General features: G+C 37.1%; 2 protein-coding genes across 3 annotated transcripts; both read left to right on the plus strand.

The window, feature by feature from the left end:
- The first annotated feature begins 4,038 nt into the window (after positions 1-4,038).
- LOC116179640 lies at positions 4,039-4,821 on the plus strand. 2 transcript variants are annotated; one of them, XM_031499446.1, is made up of 3 exons: positions 4,039-4,193; positions 4,238-4,473; positions 4,516-4,821. In XM_031499446.1, the coding sequence occupies exons 1-3, from the start codon at positions 4,124-4,126 to the stop codon at positions 4,759-4,761; spliced, it is 552 nt and encodes a 183-aa protein (XP_031355306.1). In that variant the 5' UTR covers positions 4,039-4,123; the 3' UTR covers positions 4,762-4,821. The 2 variants fall into 2 exon arrangements, with proteins under 2 accessions (XP_031355306.1, XP_031355307.1); XM_031499447.1 differs by having other exon boundaries at positions 4,253-4,473.
- A 7,056-nt stretch (positions 4,822-11,877) lies between these two features.
- Positions 11,878-13,866, plus strand: LOC116179639 (putative inorganic phosphate cotransporter). The gene is made up of 7 exons (XM_031499445.1): positions 11,878-12,208; positions 12,255-12,391; positions 12,438-12,965; positions 13,015-13,164; positions 13,211-13,343; positions 13,394-13,647; positions 13,697-13,866. The coding sequence occupies exons 1-7, from the start codon at positions 12,151-12,153 to the stop codon at positions 13,823-13,825; spliced, it is 1,389 nt and encodes a 462-aa protein (XP_031355305.1). The 5' UTR covers positions 11,878-12,150; the 3' UTR covers positions 13,826-13,866.
- The last annotated feature ends 6,744 nt before the right edge of the window (positions 13,867-20,610 follow it).

The following is a 20,610-nucleotide window of genomic DNA, read 5'->3' on the forward strand; positions in this document are numbered from 1 at the left end:
CGATCCGATTAACTCACGACTGATTTGGAAGTTGTGAAGTTTCTTTCGTTAGTATTTGCTTCGCTTCATAGAATACGTTTATTGCGGCTATATATTTACAACTGTTTGCGCCCCGTTTTATGGTAAGTGTTTTACGCTGAATCAATTAACGTTGAATATCTCTTTCAGTGCTTTTCATTTATGTTTGGTTGTTCTCTTTGCCTACATTTGTTTCTACGTTAAACGTTACGATATTACTATCGATATCCTGTGATTAAGTTGAATCTGCAATTTTCGTGGACCCGCCATTTCAATGGAATCAAATCACGTGATATTTTGACGTACTTAGAAATTATTACACCTGAAGATTTATTTACCGTACTTGAATTGTAACTGCAAGTAAGTATTACCAACTACCTTTTTGAAGCATATTGCTATTGTGAATTGCTTCGAAATAACTTAGACAGCGATTTGTACGATATTTTTTGTTGTTCCGAAGAATTCCTTCATGTTATTCTACCGACGTTTCAACCCTTGACTGCGTACACAAACGTTCTTCCTTTTTTTTAACTTACCAACCTTGGTTCAATTGACATTGTTGAATTGGCAGCTCGGATACGAACTCTCATTTCAACGAAGACACAACTTTCAAATAGCCCCCTGTTCTATCACTTGAAGCTAATTGCGTAAACACCGCTTTGGACCCGATTCGGAAACTATTCTTGTATCATTTCTTCTTAATTTAACTGAAAAACACCGGAACACCGGTTGACTACCGGAAATATGCGTATTTGAATTTACACGCAACGGACTGTTACATACGCCAACTGACCCGAGACAATTTTTTCATCTTCAGTAAGAGCCCACAAAATGTGAGCACTTATTTACATCGCACTTCCTCATCTACAATTTTGCACATGTACCATCGTTAATTTAAATCAATTAAATTTTACTTTGATAAAGACCCCTTATTAAAAATCTGGTAAATAATAACTTTCACCGAAATATTACGCTATTTGTCGATAATGGTTCCCGTTAGCACTTTCATAGGCACTTTTTCCGGAAAATTTGAATCTGTTATCGGAATTTACTGAACACGTTAGATATAGAAGCTACAGGCTAATACTTGGGCGCCATATTGGATGTTTCGGAATGCAATAAAGGACAAAAAAAGAAATTCATTTCAATGCGTCGCGTCAGTGTGAAAGACTGGCAAAGGAAGCGTCCAGAATGCGCCTGTCCGTGTTGTGAAGGGAGATGGGATAATGGCACTAGACGTGAAGAAAGCGCTAACCAAGCAAGCGTGTAAAAAAACCTAAGTGAAAGGAGGCGCGAAAGAAGTAGGAACCCGAAGAAAAAAGCGCGAAGGAAAGAAGGGCAGAGGAAGTAAAAAAATTTCCTTTAAGGAAAGGGGCGTGAAACCAATCATCATGAAGGGAAACGAAAAACGCGTAAAGGATGGGGAGGGGGGCGTGAGTTGAAGGAAAAAAGGAGCGGGGAGGAAATGCTAATGGAAAAAACATAGATGGCATGTTGCAAAAAATATGGGGGGGAGGCATGGCCAAGGAATTGTGAATGCTACAAGAGTGAATGAGTCCAAAGCCTTGGAGAGAGAGTGAAAAAACCCGAAGAAGACGTGTTCATGTGTAAAAATGTGGACTAAAAGAGGAGTGTAAGTGTCCATACCACTAACCTAGCACCTCCTCCAAGTGTAATTAACCGTAGTTAATTAATTGAGTTGCGGAAAACGTCGTCTGATTGGATTGGGTTTTCTGGCATTAGAAGCCCGCTTAATTAATTTAGATTTTGAAATGTGTCCCAGATTTTTAGGACGCCAGGAATCCGAGTAATTAAATAAAGAAGTTTTAATTTTTGGACGTACACCGAATTACGAGTTCCATTTCTACATCTTTTGGGAAGTTTGGGAGGTAACAGCACGATCTCGTTCTAGGGGATCTTTTTGCATTTTTCGTGTAGAAAAAAGTGCTTGGATTTCAATCGTAAATCACACCGAACCGATCAATTTAAAAGTAGCAAAACTTTCCGTCGCTTTATTTCCTGTAGCTTTAGTTAAAACATTGATTGTTTACCTTTTTCAATTAGGGAACCTGCTGTTTTGCCGTACGCTGTTAACTCTTTTAGATATTCGTTAGAGCCCAGCCGCCGTGAACCCAAAAAGCTCTAGAGCAGGACCAGAAGCATAGGTTCACCTCCTGGTGGCGCTCGAGATACCGTCCCGTTCCGCCGGGTTCCGCAGATTCTACATTTTCTTTCTTCTCGTCTGCACTTCTCCTTCCTTCCCCCTTCATTTCTGCATCTGAACCTCGCCATTATTGTAATATTTTCTCTTTTCTTCTCCTTCCCTCCCATAAGTATATTTCAGTTACCAGTTCTTTATTAGCTCCTTAGTTTCCTCGTGAGCTCTCTATCTTCGCCCTCTGTTGTTTTGTTTATGATCCAGCTCCGGTTTTTCCTGGTCATCTTCCATCCTCTCTCCTCCTTTTGACCTCATCCCATCCGTATCCATTTCTTTCATGGTATTTTTTCCATTGGTCTCCCCACATTTCTTTTGCATTCATCCTCGTTGTCTTTTACATAGGTAGACGTTAAAGAAGGAGCCGTAGATAGGAAGATAGATGACGCATTTATTATTCCTCTCTTGTCTTGGACCCTCAACAGGCTTGTGTCCAATTACAGAGTGACCCGCTAATGCTTTTTAGAGGTGCCTCTGCAGAAGGTCTTAATTTGTTCTATACTACTCCGGTATTTACCTTACGAATTAGGAAAACTGCAGGAAAACCTAATTCGGAGTAGCCGGCAGAATGCTCGAAACTGATCTGAGGAAATTCCCATCTCTGTCACAGATGAAAAATTCTTAGCCCAGGTTCGAACACCGCAAAGGCGCAAAGAATGCGTGAAGGAAAAAAGGACCAACAAGGCGCGATGTAAGGGATGAGTGAAAAAAATGGGAAGCAGGTGCCTAGGAACATTGAAAAAGACGTGAAAATGGATATTCGGAGAGGTGTTCATAGAAGAGGCGTGAAAAAGACACGAAACTGACCTAAAGAGGGGCATAAAGAGAATGTGCAAGATGCATGACGCTTGAAAAAAGGAGCCGGAGAAGACACCAAGTCCAAGGAGAGCTGTTGCGGTGGCCTGGAGGAGGCGACCAAAAAGAAGAAAGATAGAAGGATCCGTAGGAATGAAGTGTGACTAAAAGAGGCGTGAAAAATGTAGGTATGAAGGAGGGCGGGGGGGGGGGGGCACAAGAAAAGCTTTCGAGCGTAAAAACAAAAACGTAAGGTGGGTTGAAAGAAGTATCAATGACGAAGGTATGAAGAAAGCAGATATGAAGTGTGTGTAGAAGGCGTAAAGAGTAGTCGAAAATGTGAAAATGGGCGTCAAATTGAAGCACGAACGAGAAATAGACGTGAAGGAAAAAGATGAGCGAAATGAGGATTAAAAGAAATGGTGGGAGGGCTTAAAGAAGGAAGGTACAAGGAAAGAAATGGAAGAAGACAAAGAAGGTCTGAAAGTAAAATGGACGAAAGAGACAAACTGGAGTCGTCAGAGAGCGCCAAAGGTACCTGAAGGGACCGCAAAGAAAGTGAAGTAAAAGAAAAGCTCGGAAGTAATGGCAAGGAGCAGTTGCATAAAAGTGAAGAAAGTCTAGAAAGATATGAAAAAAAGGACGGCAAAACGAAGGTTTACAATCGAGCTTGGGCCCCGAGGAGATAAAGAGCCTTTAGGTCCTATTTTAGAAATTACTCAACGGATAGGGTGCCGAAAGATGGAATCAGTTCCTGTTTTCCATACAAACTATGGACCCAAAATGTTTTACTTGGAAGGTACGCCCTCAAAACTTCAAAAGTTGACCTTTCCTCGACTTTTAGTTATCTAACTGTCTCAAAATATATGCCCTTCGTATTTTGCTCCTCTGTCTCCTTCGGCTTATCCTTGCAATTTCAACTGTAAGCTAATCTTGCCCTTGAAATTAAATTTTGAGTAATTCCCTAAATAAATATTGTGGAGGAGCATAATCTTATCAGTACACCTATCATAAACTTTCCATCGTAAATCGTGACTATAATTTCTGTGAAAATGCGACAGGTATAAATTGCATACAACCTCAGAAACGCAAAAAATGAACATGATTCTGCTTGGTTTAATTCTCCTTTGGAGTGTGCACCTCGTGTCGTCCTCCAAGATCGAAGGTACGTTAAATTAGCATCGAATTTTGACCAATAAAGACGCTTAGGGGCGTTGATTGCAGATCATTTCTTTCGAGATTACTACGGACTAGTGCCAACCGACGCAATCCCCGGTGGTAAAACCGAGGACGGTGGAATGACGTATATCGGTCAATTTCCCGTGCTGAATTATTTCGAAGATTTAAGAATCGACCTGCTAACTGCAACCATTGTGAAAGGCGAATTAAGGGCTTATGGGCCGTACAACAACAGAACGGTGTACAGTGACGATGTTAATGTTAAGGTAAATTGAATGGTTGTAGGGAAAGTAATGAGGATTTCCTAGATCCTGTGTGCCAAGTACCCGACGGAGTACAAGTGGTACTCTCCAACGCAGTCGTATCCTCCGAAGTGTCGATATGTCACGGTTGGGTATGAGGGAACGGATTTATTTGTAGGTAAAGCGACCGTGGGACGACAGGAGGTGCTGGGGAAAATATTTTCCAACTCCACGAACCGTCTGATCATTCCGTTTAATGGAGGGGAGTCTTATCCGAGCTCGTACACCGTCCTAACCTACTGTAGCTCATAATTCTCCACCTCAAATTATGTATAAGAAATGAGTACTTGAATAAATACGCTAAACAGCGCAGCCCGTCATTTCAAAAGTCGGTCTTACCATTAGGGACAGGTCAGAAAGGAAGACTCCCAGCTTCTTCGGTTTCTAAAGCTCGATTCACATTATCGGTCACGTCACGGTCAGATCACGATGCGGTCAATTATTGCAGCGTTACGGTCAAAACATGTTCATAAGGAATACACGCTACAATAATTGAGCGAACCGTGATCTAACCGCGACGTGACCGATAATGTGAATCGGGCTTCTTAGATTTTGTTTGTTACGCGGCGTCTTAGATTTCACCATTATCTTTTTCGGCTTTTTACGCTTTCTTAGCTTATACAGAATGTAGGCTTTTTTAATTCTTCATCTCCATCGAAAAAATCAAGCTTCCGCCGTTTAAAGGTAATCCACCTAATACTTACTCTCTTTTTTTTTGCACATATTCTTCGTCTTCGACATTGTCGACTTATAAAGCTTTCTTGTCATCTTCGATTAGGTACTTCAGCTGTTATATTTTTCTTTATCCGCATTTTCGTCGGTTTCTTTGTATCCTTACTTTGCTCAATAATTTCGAACGCTCCGGAAGATCAAATGAACTACAAAAATACGCATCTTTGGAGAAATCATCTAAGCATGATTAATGTTTTCCAAAACGCTTCCATTTATTCACAAAATCCTTGGATTCAGATCCTCAGCTTATCCAATATTTTAATCACCGCCTAGTTTCTTTTCAAACCTCTTCACAGTCTAATATTTGTTTAGCATCTCTTAAGAACCTCTTTAAACCCTTCAGATTCAGCGTCTTTACATTTCTGTCTTCTTTTTAAATCTCCAATTTTTTTCCCAATTCTTCATTTCTTCAAAATTTCCGCATCCGCACTCTTCCGAATTCCTTTAGAATCCTTCAAACATTTTCAAAATCTCTTTGCAGAATCCCTTGAGAACTAATAAAAATTTCTTCACCAATCACCATGTAACTCTTTTCATGAAGGTACTGTGACAGTACAGTCCACACCAAACCGTTTGTGCCGCAAAACTAAAAAACCGTAACTCTCTCAACGTTTCCTAAAAACCTCCCCACAACAAAATCCCTTTTCTTTCAATGTCTATTGACATCTCATCAGAACCCTTCAGTTTTTCTAAATCGCCTTGAAATATTCTTTTCGTTGAGTCCTTCCAATACCTTTCCAGAATTCCCTCGGAATCCATTAAAATTCCTTCACCATCTATTCAAAATGTCTATATTCATAGTTTCTAAATATCCTAGTATTCGCTTCTTCTGTCTTTTCGAAATGCTTTGCTTTGCTTTGAAAATCCTTCAGGGTCTTGAGCTGGTATCTGCGAATACATATTGTTGAATTACCATGTATATAAAAATTTACATATCAAACGTTACAGTGAATACGTAATGTCTCATTTGTCATTTAAATTTACACGAAGTTAGGCGGGATTTTCCGTTTCGGGTGGCATTCGAGAAGGCGCGCGCATTCGAGTTAGAACGAGAGACGCGTGAAGACGTACGCAACACGAGCTTGTATTTTTATGTGCGTTTAATTAATATTTAGTGAAAAAAGTGCTCAATATTGTTCCAGCAGTGTTTTCTATAGACATCAAACTCAATTTTCAGCACCAATCCTGCAGATTAAAATTGATGATTGTTTTGATCTGCTTACGTGTCCACTGTATGTATGAAGATGCAACTTCTCCACCTGTGATATATCAACTGTATTTCAGCTGGTTCAAGGTAAGATATGTTTCTCCACCTCACCAATGAACTGAATCGTGTTTGAGTTTCTCAGAATTTTTTCATTTATATCGTTTGAGCTTTGGGGTAAATTATAATCGCATACATAGAATATTGATTCAAATTGTGTGTTAAATGTATTTTTCAGATACGATTCGAAATTGTATTGTTTATTTTATTTAAATTGTAACCTATAACGTTTGCATCATAAATAAAGTAGATGTATTTCACAGTATTTATTGAGTATAGTTCAGGTAACGTATCGATTTCGCTTTTGATAGGATATTCAAGTGTGGCGCTTTATCTGTGCACAACGTTCCCAATTTTTCTAGTCATAAATCCAAATTAAGTTTTGGATGTATCAATACTACATTATTTACCACATTCTACATAACGGGTGTTTATATAGGCAGAACACAAAAAGAAAGTTTTATACAACGAGTTAATAACCTAAGGGGTTACAGGTTACAGGTTAACGAGTCGGTAAGTAAATATCACCAAACAGTGGCGTACCGAAGTGTTCAACCATTTAAATCGTGAAACATTACAATCTCTACAAAATTTTGTAATCATCTCGTCCAAGTTTCTTCAAAATCCCTAACTAAATTCTCCAAAATCTGTAGAATCTTTTAAAAACTCTTTAAAAAGTCTCTTCAAATTCTCCTTCAGTCTATCTAACCAGAGAATCTTTTCATCCTCTTGAAAACCCTTTCAAATTCCTAACAATTTCTTTACTTACTTAAATCCGTTCCTATTATTTCCTTTGTATTTTCAGAAACAATCAAGAACTCTACAGAGTGTGATCATGTGTTTATCATTCATTCACTACTTTACAATCTAGTCAAATTTTTTTCTCCCAACTATTCACATCTCTATCGCGTTCCTAAATGTCTACAAAATGCTTCAACTCCTTTCAATGTCGTTTTAGAATCTCTTCACCACGCTTCAGTTCCTTTAATATTTCTTTGTACTCTCTTTTCAGGATCTTTAAAATTGCTTAACCCGTTTAATAAGAAGTTAGTCATTCCTGCAGTAAATTTCATGTTACCTTAGTTCTTTATTTGCGCCACTAGAGGCCATACGAGTGGTATAGATAAAAATATTACCGTAGTTCTTTGTTTAGAGGTCATCTAGCTAGCATTACACTTGTCAATTTCTTCATGAATTAATTCATGAAGTTACTTCATGAAGAAATTGTATAATGTAATACACCAACTTTGACGTCCAATAAATTCACGAAGAACTTCGTGAATTTCTTCACGAAATTAAAACATGTTCTATTTTTCGCCAATTTTACCGTGAAGTTCAGTGCTACCAACCAACAAATTTTTGTTTATATCAGAGAGAGTGAGGTTATGACTATATGTTTATGTTTACATTTTACCCGAAAAAATGTCTAATAAAAACGAGAAGAGTAGTTGTGGAAAGGTAAGCAAAAATGAAATGATTACAAAACATTTTACAACTGTAACCTATTTTTTTGATTGGGATGGCACCACTGCTCCAATGACAGATTTGTCAAAAACTTCACCAATTTATTCACAGATGTAAAAACCAAACCCTGTCGTGAAGAAATTGACGACAATAAATTCGTGAATTAATTCATGAATAAATTGACAAGTGTAATGCTAGCTTTATAGGTTTCTTTTACCTAGTTCATTGTTTTGTCGCTAGAGGTTGTGACCTTTTTTTATCTACTTACGCCTTCTTTTCAGTGAAGATTCTGCCGTCATATTGGTTAGGTACATGCAAATTATTTATTTGATACGCCATTATTTTTCTGCTGACTTGGTGTCTACCTACATAAAGCATTTTGCTATTGGCTGTCACCATACACGGTGTCCATTTTTCGAGTGCTACTACGGGGATCTCGCTTATCTTAATAGATAGAAATTGGGTTAAATGAGGGAAAAGTTGCGAAATTTCGTGCTGAACAATAATCTGAAAAGAAATTTAAAATATCTTTAATAGTTTTGAAAATATCGCAAACTGATTTTAATTTTTTTCATGGTAAACTAATCGTACTAAACGTTTCCAATTAACACATTGTTGAGACACTTTTTAATTGCGATTTCGAATATGGCATCACGTTTGTAATAACTTACAAGATGGCGGAGAAACACGTGGCAGCTTTAGTTTTTCTTATGGTCCCCGTTTTTGATTTTGACAATTTGAGATTACGTCTTTTTTCTCTTTATAACGATATATCGCATAGGGTGGTTCAGTATCATATTTTTCCTAAAAGTACAATTTCCATTTTCTGCGAAGAGTGCTTTGCAAAAACAAAACGTTCTTTTGTTGTAAACAAAAGGTTGACTTATTTCAAGAAGTGTCATTTACGTTTGTGCTAGTTTTATTGCGAAAATATTAAATATTCTTATGTATTTTGTTCTAATTTGAATTATAATTTCCTTGCAAAACGAAGGTTCAATTCCATTCAGATGAAAATTTTCTCAACACAACTAGTTCCCTGCCAATGCTGCAACCAGACAGATGGATCAAACTGGTAAACTTTTGATCACAATAAAAGAACGTTTTGTTTTTCCAAAGCACTCTTCCAAAAATTTAAAAATTGTATTTTTAGGAAAAATGTAATGCTGAACCGTGTGTGATATATCGTTGTAAAGAGAAAAAAAAGGAGTAATCGCAAAACGTCAAAATTCAAAATGGCGCCCATAAGAAGAACTAAAGTTGACACGTGTTTTTCCGTCATGTTAAAAATTATTAAAAACGGGATGCCATATTCGAAATCTCCATTAGAAAGTGTCTGAATAATGTTTTAATTAGAAATGTCTAGTACTATTACCAGTAGTTTATAATGCAATAATTAAAAACGAAAATCAGAAAGTTTTAATTAAAAATTAAAGTTTAGCAAGATTGATATTTGCGAACGTCACGCTATAGATGAATTTCTACATTACCGGCAGATTTGTACATAAATTATAGTATCGCTTGTACAAGAAATCCGTCGATTAAAATTTTGCTTTTGTAAGTTGAATTATTCATCGATATTGGGTATTCATTACGGTCTCAGTGTCAGACGTTAGAATGGCTTCAGCAATGCTTTATGTGCCGCGCTATTCACTACCCCTTATATTTGTTTGTTGTATTGTTGTCTGTTACAGATTAGGCTGAACGCGCCTTTTTGAGCTCAAAAGGTTGCGACTCGCAGTTCAAAGGTCATTTTTTCTATTTTCGTCTACTCTTTGATACAACGTTTCATTGCATACTGGCTTTCGACACAATCGAATTGTAATAATTACATTCGCTTGATATTCACTTAATTATAGTTCCGTTGTTTTCTGCGGAAGCTTGTTTTAGTATTGTTGTATGGCTACGTATTGATCCCCTTTTTACTATAAATTTAACTATTGATAGTGCAGTGTCTTATTTGTAATATTTTTAAGATTATTTCATTAAGTCACCCTCGATTGTGACTTCAGTTATTGTTTATGATCCATCCGTATCAAGTAGTTTATTTCTTTAGCTTATCAAGACTAGAAAAAGGATGTCCTAGTTATCGAGTTCAAAATTTCAGAGTGGTGCATTGTTGGATCTCTGGAACCCTGGTCAGTGTGGGCGAAAATTACAATCAGCATATACAGGGAGTTTTTTGAAAAGTGGAAGATTTATTGATATGATGAAAAATGCTACCCTAACGGGGTTTCAGTTGCAGATTCAGTCATTTGTTAAATTGTAACCTATAACGTTTGCATCATAAATAAAGCAGGCGATGTATTACCTGCATTTGACAGTATTTATTGATTTAAAGATGTAATTCAGGTAACGTATCGATTTTGATTTTGATGGGATATTTAAAATTTCCCAATTTTTCTTCTCATAGATCTATCCAAAATTAAGTTTAATACTACATTATTTATTTACCATACTTTAACTAACAGATATTTATATAGGAGTTAATAACAACTACACGTGAACGAGTCAATATCGTTTCAGAATCTCTTCAGCACTCTACGGTCTCTACAAAAATCTCAGTATCTTTAAAATCCCGTAAAACGCTGTACAAAGCGTATTCAAAGCATGCTTCCTTCCCAAAGGGTGTTCAGATTGAAATTCTAAGTCTCAAAACCTCTTTTCTCAAAGTCTGCAAACTCGTCCCAAAAAGTCTACGGAGTGTGTGTACCTCCAAATTTTGTAATTTAAGGATTTGATAGAAAATTTGTCGAAATTTAGGGGCCTCGATGGATTTGACTAGGGATTTGATTAATGGAATTGTAAGTATTCGGAAACCGTGGTCAAAATGAAGTCCGTCTCGCCCGAGTCGTTTGATTTTTGTAGAGCATTATTTTTGTAATGTATTTCGGATATCTGGGGACTAGATGTCGGTTTAGTCATATTAATAGGGCTATTAGTTACAAATTTCAACTCGGCAGGAGCTTGGAAACTGTAAATTTGGCCCATTGGGATATGATTTATCACCCTGGCTCTTATTTGATTGGTAGTGCAAGCAAACAAATCAACGATTAAAGATGTCCGATTATGTTAATAAGAAGCCATTTTGTAGGCGTTCATTAGTCAGTGAGAAATTCCGCGAGATTATGGAGACATTAATACTGAACTGCGGAAAAAGTCACCATAGAATTGCGAGTAAATATTTTATTTTAAAGGTGAGACCGCGATTTAGTACTTTAGCCAAGAACTGGAGCCTATCTCTTTACTGGTTTGAATTATTAAGGAAACATTTACAGCATTAAAGTGATTTTCACTACTAGACAGGTGCATAAACTGATGTGCATCAGTATCCAATAAAAATTTCCGTTGCGCGACAATTCTCAGACATCCGATGGCTATCCAAATTAGATCCACATTCCATTAGAGCTAGGGTAATTTAAGAAGTATCCATTGCACAGAGGAGTCCGATTCAATTTTCTGTGAGCCGGAAACCACAAACTTCAGGGGACCACATCTCTTGGTCCCTTAACAATTTCAAGATTTTTTAAAATCTGTCCGACTCTCTTGAAATGCTCAAAACCTTTTGAAACTTATTAAAAATCTTGCAAAGCCGCTTTTTAATCGTGCTTTTCAATGGTTCTTTTAATGTATCTTTGTAGTAGAGAATGTCTTATGTTCCTTCGAACCCCTTCAGAACCTTTCATGTCTTCCTTAAGATCTCATTACAATGTCTTCATAAAATGTTTAGTTTAAATATTCCGAATTTCTTCAGTATCTTCAAACTTCCCCTGAACTTTTTCATTTCCTTTGGATTCCTTAATCGGCCTCCTCGCTACGCCGCTAATTGCTAGAGCGAGAGAGGCGAGAACGAACTAGTTGCATATCTTTAAGCGCCTGTATCTTTTTCAGCTTTTGGTTGATAATGACAATAATCTGTGTGGAAATCTACGGGTCGAAGATTATCTTTGAGTACCTATCGTGACCCAAATACTTTTAATAGAATAGTTTGGTTGATTGTTTGCAAATGAAAAGCCAGAAAATTACCAGCTCAAGTCAAAGGCACTACCTATAATTTTTTACCTCTAAAATATACGCGTTTTCAAACAATTTAGTGTTTTGAGCATTGTGTGATATGAAGATAGGCTTTATCTAAATTTGATACAAGTGGAGTACCACTCACCATACATATGTCACACTAGACGATGGGAGACGAAAAGCGTGATGTCGAAGCCGTCCTAGACCCGGTTCTTAGCCCACCACGTAAGATCAATTTTACAAGGTTTACCTTAAAAAATTTCGCCTCCAGATTGGTACGGTGCCCGACACACGCAGATGGTGTTGCTGTTCCTTCTGCCACTTCTCGCCTACGCAACGCGTGTCAATATGTCGGTTGGTATTGTGGCGATGACCGATCCGGAGGCGAGCGAAAATCCCGACGTTCCCGTAAGTGCGCGACCTTTCTAAATTCGAATTTACCCACCGTTCGTAGACTTACGAGTGGGAAGACCAAGGTATCGTCCTCTCGGCGTTTTTCATGGGATACTTCGTTACGCAACCGGCGGGTGGTCTCTTGGCGAAAATCTACGGGCCGAAGTGGATTATTGCCGCATCTATCACGGCGAACAGCGTGCTGGGAATTTTGACGCCGGTTGTGGCACCCTTTGGTTCATGGGCTGTTAGTGTTTGTAGACTGTTGCAGGGTCTTGGACAGGGATTTATCTATCCGTGCATACATCAAGCGCTTTCGAAGTGGGCACCTCCTTTGGAAAGGGCACGATTGGGTACATTTGTTTATTGTGGAGGTCATGCTGGCACAGTATTCTCAATGTCCCTCACCGGATGGATATCGAAGACGTGGCTGGGGTGGCCTTGGGCTTTTTACATTTGCGGCACAGCGGGGCTGGTGTGGACTGTACTGTGGGTGATTTTAGGAAAAAATAGCCCCGCTGACCACAAGACCATTGACCCCCTAGAAAAGAGCTACATTCAATTTTCGCTGGGACAAGTACAAAGCGCGGTAAGTACGTGCCCATTAAAATGGGGGATAATCTAGTGAGCTTGATTAGTCACCACCAACACCTTGGAAGGCGATTTTTACATCCAAGCCCTTCTGGGCCATCTTGGCGGCTAACGTCGGACAAGGGTGGGGTTTTACAATTTTACTCACCAACATTCCAACCTACATGGGCAACGCTTTAGGTTTTGACATACAGAAGGTAAAACCTCCACTTTCCCGTTTCAGAAACTTCTTTACGTTTTTAGAACGGTGTCCTTTCGGCTCTTCCGTACCTGGTCCTTTGGATATTCTGCCTGATCTCTGGGTTTGTCAGCGACTTTGTCGTCTCCCGAAACTACGTAACGACCGGATTGGCGCGGAAAATCGCAAACACCATATGCACGTCTTTGTTCTACCGCATGACTTAGTATCTAAATGCACTGTTTCAGCATTTTGCGTACCCGGCCTATGCCTATTGGCCCTAGGATGGATTGGTGGGGCCGAATGGGACACTACCAATGTAAGTTTGGCGCTCATTTTCCTGTCGGTTGGGTTTAACGGCAGCTCCACTTGCGGGTATCATATGAACCACATAGATTTGTCCCCCGTACATTCGGGAACTCTTTTGGGTTTGACAAACGGAATTGGAAACTGTATCGGTTTCATCGCCCCGCTTGTACTGCAGGTAATCGTCACGGATAAGGTAAATATTTTTGGACCTCTCTTAATCTGGTAACCGTGGCCATTGACAGGATGACCCACTACAATGGTCGACGATTTTTTACATATCGTCCGCAATTTACATTGTCAGCAATGCTATATACGTCGTATTTGGTTCTGGAGAACTACAAGCATGGAATAATCTTGAAGTGAGCCGGTGACTGAGAAAGTAGTTGTTTTCAAATAAAGATTCTTTATTAATCGGCGTATTTAGTTAAAAATTAGCAACTACGGTTTCATTAGTAAAGGATTGATCCATATTCTGGACTATTGGACAAACCATATTAAGATGAACTCAATGACAACGTATACTAGAAAGAAAAAGTTGACATTTTTGGGATTTTAAGACAGTTTAGGCATTAAATATCATAGGGTTTCCAATAAATTCAATGGTTAGGGTAAGTGTTTGGTGGAATTAACAATTGTCATTTATATGTCTTTTAATTTCTATGGAGCATTGTTTTCTTAATGGGTCTCGGAAGTCCTAGGTTCTGGTGCGTCTATTAATTATTTTTTCCGCATCACTATCGTTGTGAGAAGTGCTCCGAGCGTATTTGGTGTCAACAGCATTATCTACCGAAGGACATTCTTTTTATGATATGTAAAATCAGTACATTTAGAGTTGGTTCGTTCAGATCTAAAATACAGAAAACCTCCAATTTAGTGGACCCATCTCGTACTAATAAGTCAATTGTGTATAAAAACAAGTTTGTGTCGTGTATTGGTATCCGATACTAAATTAAGATTAGTTTAAAAAACCGCGGCCACGAAAAAACAATTTTTTAAGTAAATAATCCTTTAAAAGCTCCTGTAAAAGGGAATAGTAAATTGGAACCATTTCACTATTTGATATTTCGTCCGTCAATATACCTATCCAAAACTATATAATCACGTTGCGTTTAATTTTGTAATCAAGCAATTTTGAAAACCGAGTACTGAAGTCAATTTTCAAAGAAATAGAATTTTCAGTAAGTACCGGGTGACCCAATAAGACTGTTCCTCGGCCATATCTCGGGAACCGTTCGTCGTATGACTTAGGGGTAAAAAAAGTTTTTAGGTAAATCGGTTATGAAGAATCGCTGGAAAATATTTTCAAGTTCTAAAAATGACCAACAGAGGTAACTGCCATCTTAAATTTTAAAATTGCATTTTTTTTTAATTTCGCATAATAAACTAAACACTCCTTTTTACATTTTTAAAGAGAACCAGTTTATCTATCATTTTCGTAAAAACAAAAACTCACTTATTTCACAAACAAAGATGGCGTGGGGCTTTAACTTCTTAACTGTTTGACCGATTGTAACAAATTTGGTATCGTCGAAAAGAGCATTTCTTATTGGGCAATAATAATCATCCAAAATATAGTTAATTTAGTTGAATCCTTCTTCGCCAGGGGGCTAGTTTTGACACTAAGATCCAAAATCCTAAAAAAATCAAATGGAATGATATGACTTTTTCTTTATGAAAAAGTAGCCAAATAACACCCAAAGAGGCCGGTGAAAACCGTTTTTCAAAATCGTTCCTAACCTCAAATATTGGGAAAATGAGACGTATTTCCTGTATTTGTCGATGGCGTGAAAGAAAAGTACCCTACATTTTTAGGTGGGCCTTGGAAAATTAAACAAATGAAACACGATGCATTATAAAATAATAACAGCCGTAATTTGTAAATTATTCTGCTGTGTTTACATTCAGAAAGTGCAGTTTTTTGAATATGTAAGCTTTTCTAATATGCCGATTTCTAACCAAGAAGTATTTAATATGCTGGCGGCGGTGGTTCGTGGTCGATTCGGATAACGCAAATAGAAGATGCGGGCAGCGATGGTCGCATTTTGAAAATACTCAAAATATATCGCCAGCGTATTAAATGTAAACAGCAGAATAATTTACAAATTACGGCTGTTATTATTTTATAATGCATCGGGTTTCATTTGTTTAATTTTCCAAGGCCTACCTAAAAATGTAGGGTACTTTTCTTTCACGCCATCGACAAATACCTGAAATACGTAAAAAGTAAATTTAAGATACAAGTTAAGCATTTCTATTAATTAATTAATTAATCTCATTTTCCTAATATTTGAGATAAGGAACGAGACTTTGAAAAACAGTGTTCACTGGCCTCTTTGTATGTTATTTGGCTCCTTTTTCATAAAGAAAAAGCCATATCATTCCATTTGATTTTTTTAGGATTTTGGGTCATAGCGTCAAAACTAGCCCCTGGCACAAATTTGATAAAGAATCCCCCATGCCAAATTTCATCGTAAACGATCCATTCGTTTTCGAGATTTCGTGCTCACGGACACACCGACGGACGGACAGACACAAAATTATCAACCGGTTAGGAACTCGTCAATAATTGAAAATCTTTGTTATTTGAAGTATTTTGGTTATGCCGCATTAAGAACTTTTGTAGACAATTTAATATCATATGATCTAATAATACAGGGTGTAATTAGCTGTAGCGCCTACAATTTTTGTCTGAATTATTTAGTCCAATAAAAATCACTTCAAAATACTACAAAACGGCAATAATTAAAATATTTTAACTGATTACTTTAAGGGGATACTAATAGTTGATTCAAATAATATGTTTTTTTAATTGAATTTCATGGAATTTGTCCATCTAACTTCAATGATTAATATCAAAGTTACTTTTTATTGGAATTTTTCACACACAAAATGAAAGAAGATAGTTTTTCAAAATTTTGTAGCATGCCATGGAAACAATAATCTTTACGCATCAAGTGTAACAGAAATCGTGAAAGATTTTATAGCATGCCGTGGAAATAATCGTTTAATAGCTGTCATTACGTTTTAGTGTGCCATTTTTTATTGACGGGACTCAATCAACAACGACACCATTACATATGGAATGAAATTAAATTTAAGCAATTTCTGTAGAATTAACATCATTTGCTCACGATTTCTGTTCCAGTCGATGCGTAAAGAGGATTTTTTCCATGGCATACTGCACAATTTTGAAAAATTCACTTCTTTAATTTTTTGTTGAATTTTAGGGAGACAAATTCTATCAAATTCAATTAAAAAAACATAATCATTTCATGCCATTTAAAACGAGTGTTTAAGTCAATTATTAATAGCCCCCGACAATAATAATCTTATATATTTTAATTATGGCCGTGTTGTAGCATTTTTGTCATTAACTATGGTTTTTGTTGCATTGAAATCGGACAAAAAACGTAAACTTACGTTTACGCTTATGGCATTTTTTAAATTACACCCTGTACCTATATAGATTTTGGTGCAGTGGAGCAACAGAACATCAAGTAATTTTCTAGCCACGTTTCAGATCGCAGAAGAGTTGGAGTATAATAGGTTTCATTTACAATAGTTGTGTATTTTTCCCGCTAGAGGTCGTGCAGATGGTTCCGTGGTTAATACTTTTTCTACGTGCCATTTCCTGTACAGAACAGATTCGATCGTTTACTTGTAAAGAATACACGCCATATTCTTTCTTTCCCTTTTTAAAAGGGATTTAATGACTGTACGATATTTTGGTGAAGTTTTTCTCTTGTGATTGGTTTTCTACGCTTCGTTGAAACGTTTTTGCGGATATATTTACTAGTTCTGAGGTATATACCAACAATATTGCGTATGAAATTTGGCTTTGAATAATTATTTTTAGGCTATTTATTGCTGGGTTATTCTTTTCTTCATTAATGTCTAACTGATTATCGCTACCTACATCGACATGCTTTGTGGAAAGCTACGTAGAATTTTGGATTTACCATTATTGCACCATAAGGAACTTCCATTGGAAAATTCCAGGGCCGTCTTATTGGTTCTATTGTTCCTGAATTGTAACTGTAGGTATTACGAAACCTTTGGAGATTATTGCTCTTGTGAATCGCTTCGATATTTTAAGTTAAGTTTTAATTTTAAGTTACCCTCGATTGTGACAACAATTATTATTTATGTTGTACCCCTTCAGTTATTTTATTTCTTTAACTGATCAGGACCATCACAAGGATCTCTTAGTCTGCCTTGTTTCTTCCTTTAGGTAAGCATTTTCTCTTTTCTTTTAGAAATTCACTAAAGACATTGGCGCCTATTCGATTTACCACTACTACATGTCCTTTTGCTTGATGTTGGCCGGTGTACCCCCTTATTCGCCCCGATCTACCTCTACGTTGCCTGAGCTTACTTATTTGTTATGTTTGCTCAAAGTGATGGGTGTGAATATTTTCAATTACACATAGTGCTTTTTGGCCTGGGCGTGAAGGAATAAAATTTTGTAATTAACTGTATATAATGCATATTAGGTTTTGTAAACGTATCATTTGTTGTAAATTTAAATTTAGAATAGAGGGAATGTACTTTGGCCGAAGAAAGGCTTGGCAGCAGGGAGAGAGGGACCGTAATCTTTAGTGCTAGTAAAGTCGTTGTGGAACTCTGTTTGTAAGCGCAAGTTTTAACGTTGCGAAATATCAAAAAGGCGCCTAAAACTATTGTCGTTTTAGGACAATAATACTCAATAAAAAAGTGTAAATTAGAGCGAGTGTATTTGCCAACTAATCGGATCGCTATCAGCGCGAAAGAAATTGCATCACCATTTACGTGCCAATATACCGTAGTGGAAAATTTCCTAAAAGGTGAAATCACAGTAACGCGCAGTTGAAGCGAACTCCTTACTATGAAAGGACCAAAGGCTTAAGCTTGCGTTTGTTTATCGCCAGTGTTTGTCTCTAAATTTGACAAAGCAGTGACGATCTAAATAAGTTACCGGAGTTTACCCGAGGAGACTGCAGCGGAGGGTTGCAGATTTCAAAGTACCAGGACGTAGCCATCTACGACATCGACAATTTGCGAGTCGCAGAAAAATTCCAAGGTTCGACCTTGACCGAATCAAATTCAACAACTCCCGTTGAATCAAGAGACTTCATTCATAAGGTAAAAAAACAATATTCCTTCATACTAATTAAAATCCAACGGCGTACGTATTTTATAACTCGCGGTCGCTTTCCGTAGAAATTAATGACAATTTATTTACGAAGTTTGACATCGACACCGAGAAACGGAGGATAAGAAGAATATACACGGTGAATTATTGATAATTTTTAACCGATAGTTACAAAATGGCACTCAATCGATGGGCTTCGGACCATCAACACCTGTAAAGAGGAGTCTCAATGCAAATAAATCGATACCAGTGACGTACCGAGGAAAATTTTTATGAAACAAAACATTTTTTTACCGGTTTCAAGAAAGCGACTAGAACAGTTAGTGAAGACATCGTATTTAATCAAGAAAGCCAAGACATCATAGGAGCCCCTCAAGTACAACCTCAAGAAAGTGGACCTAACAATTTTGGAAAAATTAATGCAAGACATGAAGGCAGGACAAGAAGAAATGAAAGAAGAGATGAAAGTGGGACAAGAACCAGTCATCAAAAGTCACGATTAGAATATGGAACAATTACGAAGTAAATGCTGTCCAGTACAGGGAAGATCGAGAACAAGGAGACGGAATAACGATGACAGAAATTATGAAGAAAGAGACAGATATGAAGAAAGGGGGCCACAGAGGCAAGTTATGGAAAGAGAAGTTCGGAGAAACCAGTAGAAAGTTGGATTAGTAGTTCTGCTGATTTTTGGAAGTATAAAAGTATAATTAAGGTAAGTTCCGAAATACGTCACACCGACATCGACACCGAGAATTGAAGGAGAAGAAGAATATACACGGCGAATCATCGATAATTTGTAACCGTCAGTTACAGTGATTGTAACAAATGTAATAGCCCGTTACATAATCTTTATTTCTTTTCGTTTATTTTTTGGGTGATCGGTGTCCGAACTAAAAATGCGAACGAACGAAGGGGTGTTTAATATCGGTATCAGATCGAGAAAATTTGGAATGTAACGCGGCAAACCGTCACTTCTGCCAAATTGAAGACTGGAAACCGTACACCCCCAAATGAGTAAAAGCATTCACTAAATCCTAATTTATTCCTAATCGGTGTTTGGTTTATACAGGGTGTTTAATATTTAAGGGGGCGATTCTAGGACCCATTTCAAGAAAAAAAATTCCTATGAACCTTTTATCTTTTGAGATACATGGTAGTAAAGTTTTAAAAAAATCAGTTTTTAATAATAACAGAGATAATATTGTGGACATCTTTTTTAAATTTGGTACATGTCTTCTATGCATCATCTGATGTGCAAAAGTGTCTATTTTCTCTACCAGTGGCGTCCGTACGGCTTTTGCATTGAATATGTTTGGAGAAAAAAATACTACACCACTGCTTTTTCTTAAAATAAAAAATCCTCATTCATTTTTGAGCAAATTTGATCTTTCGGTTTTTATTATTGTTTTTCTTGAAGTAAATCGATTTTAATTTTTTTACCATGCGTCAGACAAAGAAAAACCAGAAGATCAAATTTGCTCAAAAATGAAGGAGGATTTTTAAAATAAAAGCAGTGGCGTAGTATTTTTGTCTCCAAAAATATTTAACGCAAAAGCCGTACGGACACCACTGGTAGAAAAATTAAAAACTTTTGCAAATCAGAAAATGCATCTGCAATGTACCAAATTTCATAAAGATGTCTACAATATTTTTCTGTTATTAAAAAAATTGATTTTTTTTCAACTTTACCACCCTGTAGGTATCTCAAAAATTACAACGTTTACGACATACGTTCCTAGGAAGTTTTTTTCTAAGAATCACCCCCTTAAATATTAGCATGTCTTTAAGGAACACCCTGTATACATTTTCCTACGTATCTAAACAATTGTGACTGATTATCTACTTTTTGTATAAACATTTATAAACGGGTTTTTTCCAAAAGTGGTAGGTAAACAGTGAGTGAATTTATTTTTCACATAAAGTTACTACCTATACTAGGCCACCAAATGGGGCTAAAATGCAACATACGCATTCCATCGATTATGGTGTTATGTGGAACCCATGCGCAATAAACTTAATTTT

The sequence above is a fragment of the Photinus pyralis genome, unplaced genomic scaffold (assembly GCF_008802855.1).
Source record: "Photinus pyralis isolate 1611_PpyrPB1 unplaced genomic scaffold, Ppyr1.3 Ppyr1.4_LG8, whole genome shotgun sequence".
In the NCBI taxonomy this organism is placed as follows: Eukaryota; Metazoa; Arthropoda; class Insecta; order Coleoptera; family Lampyridae; genus Photinus; species Photinus pyralis.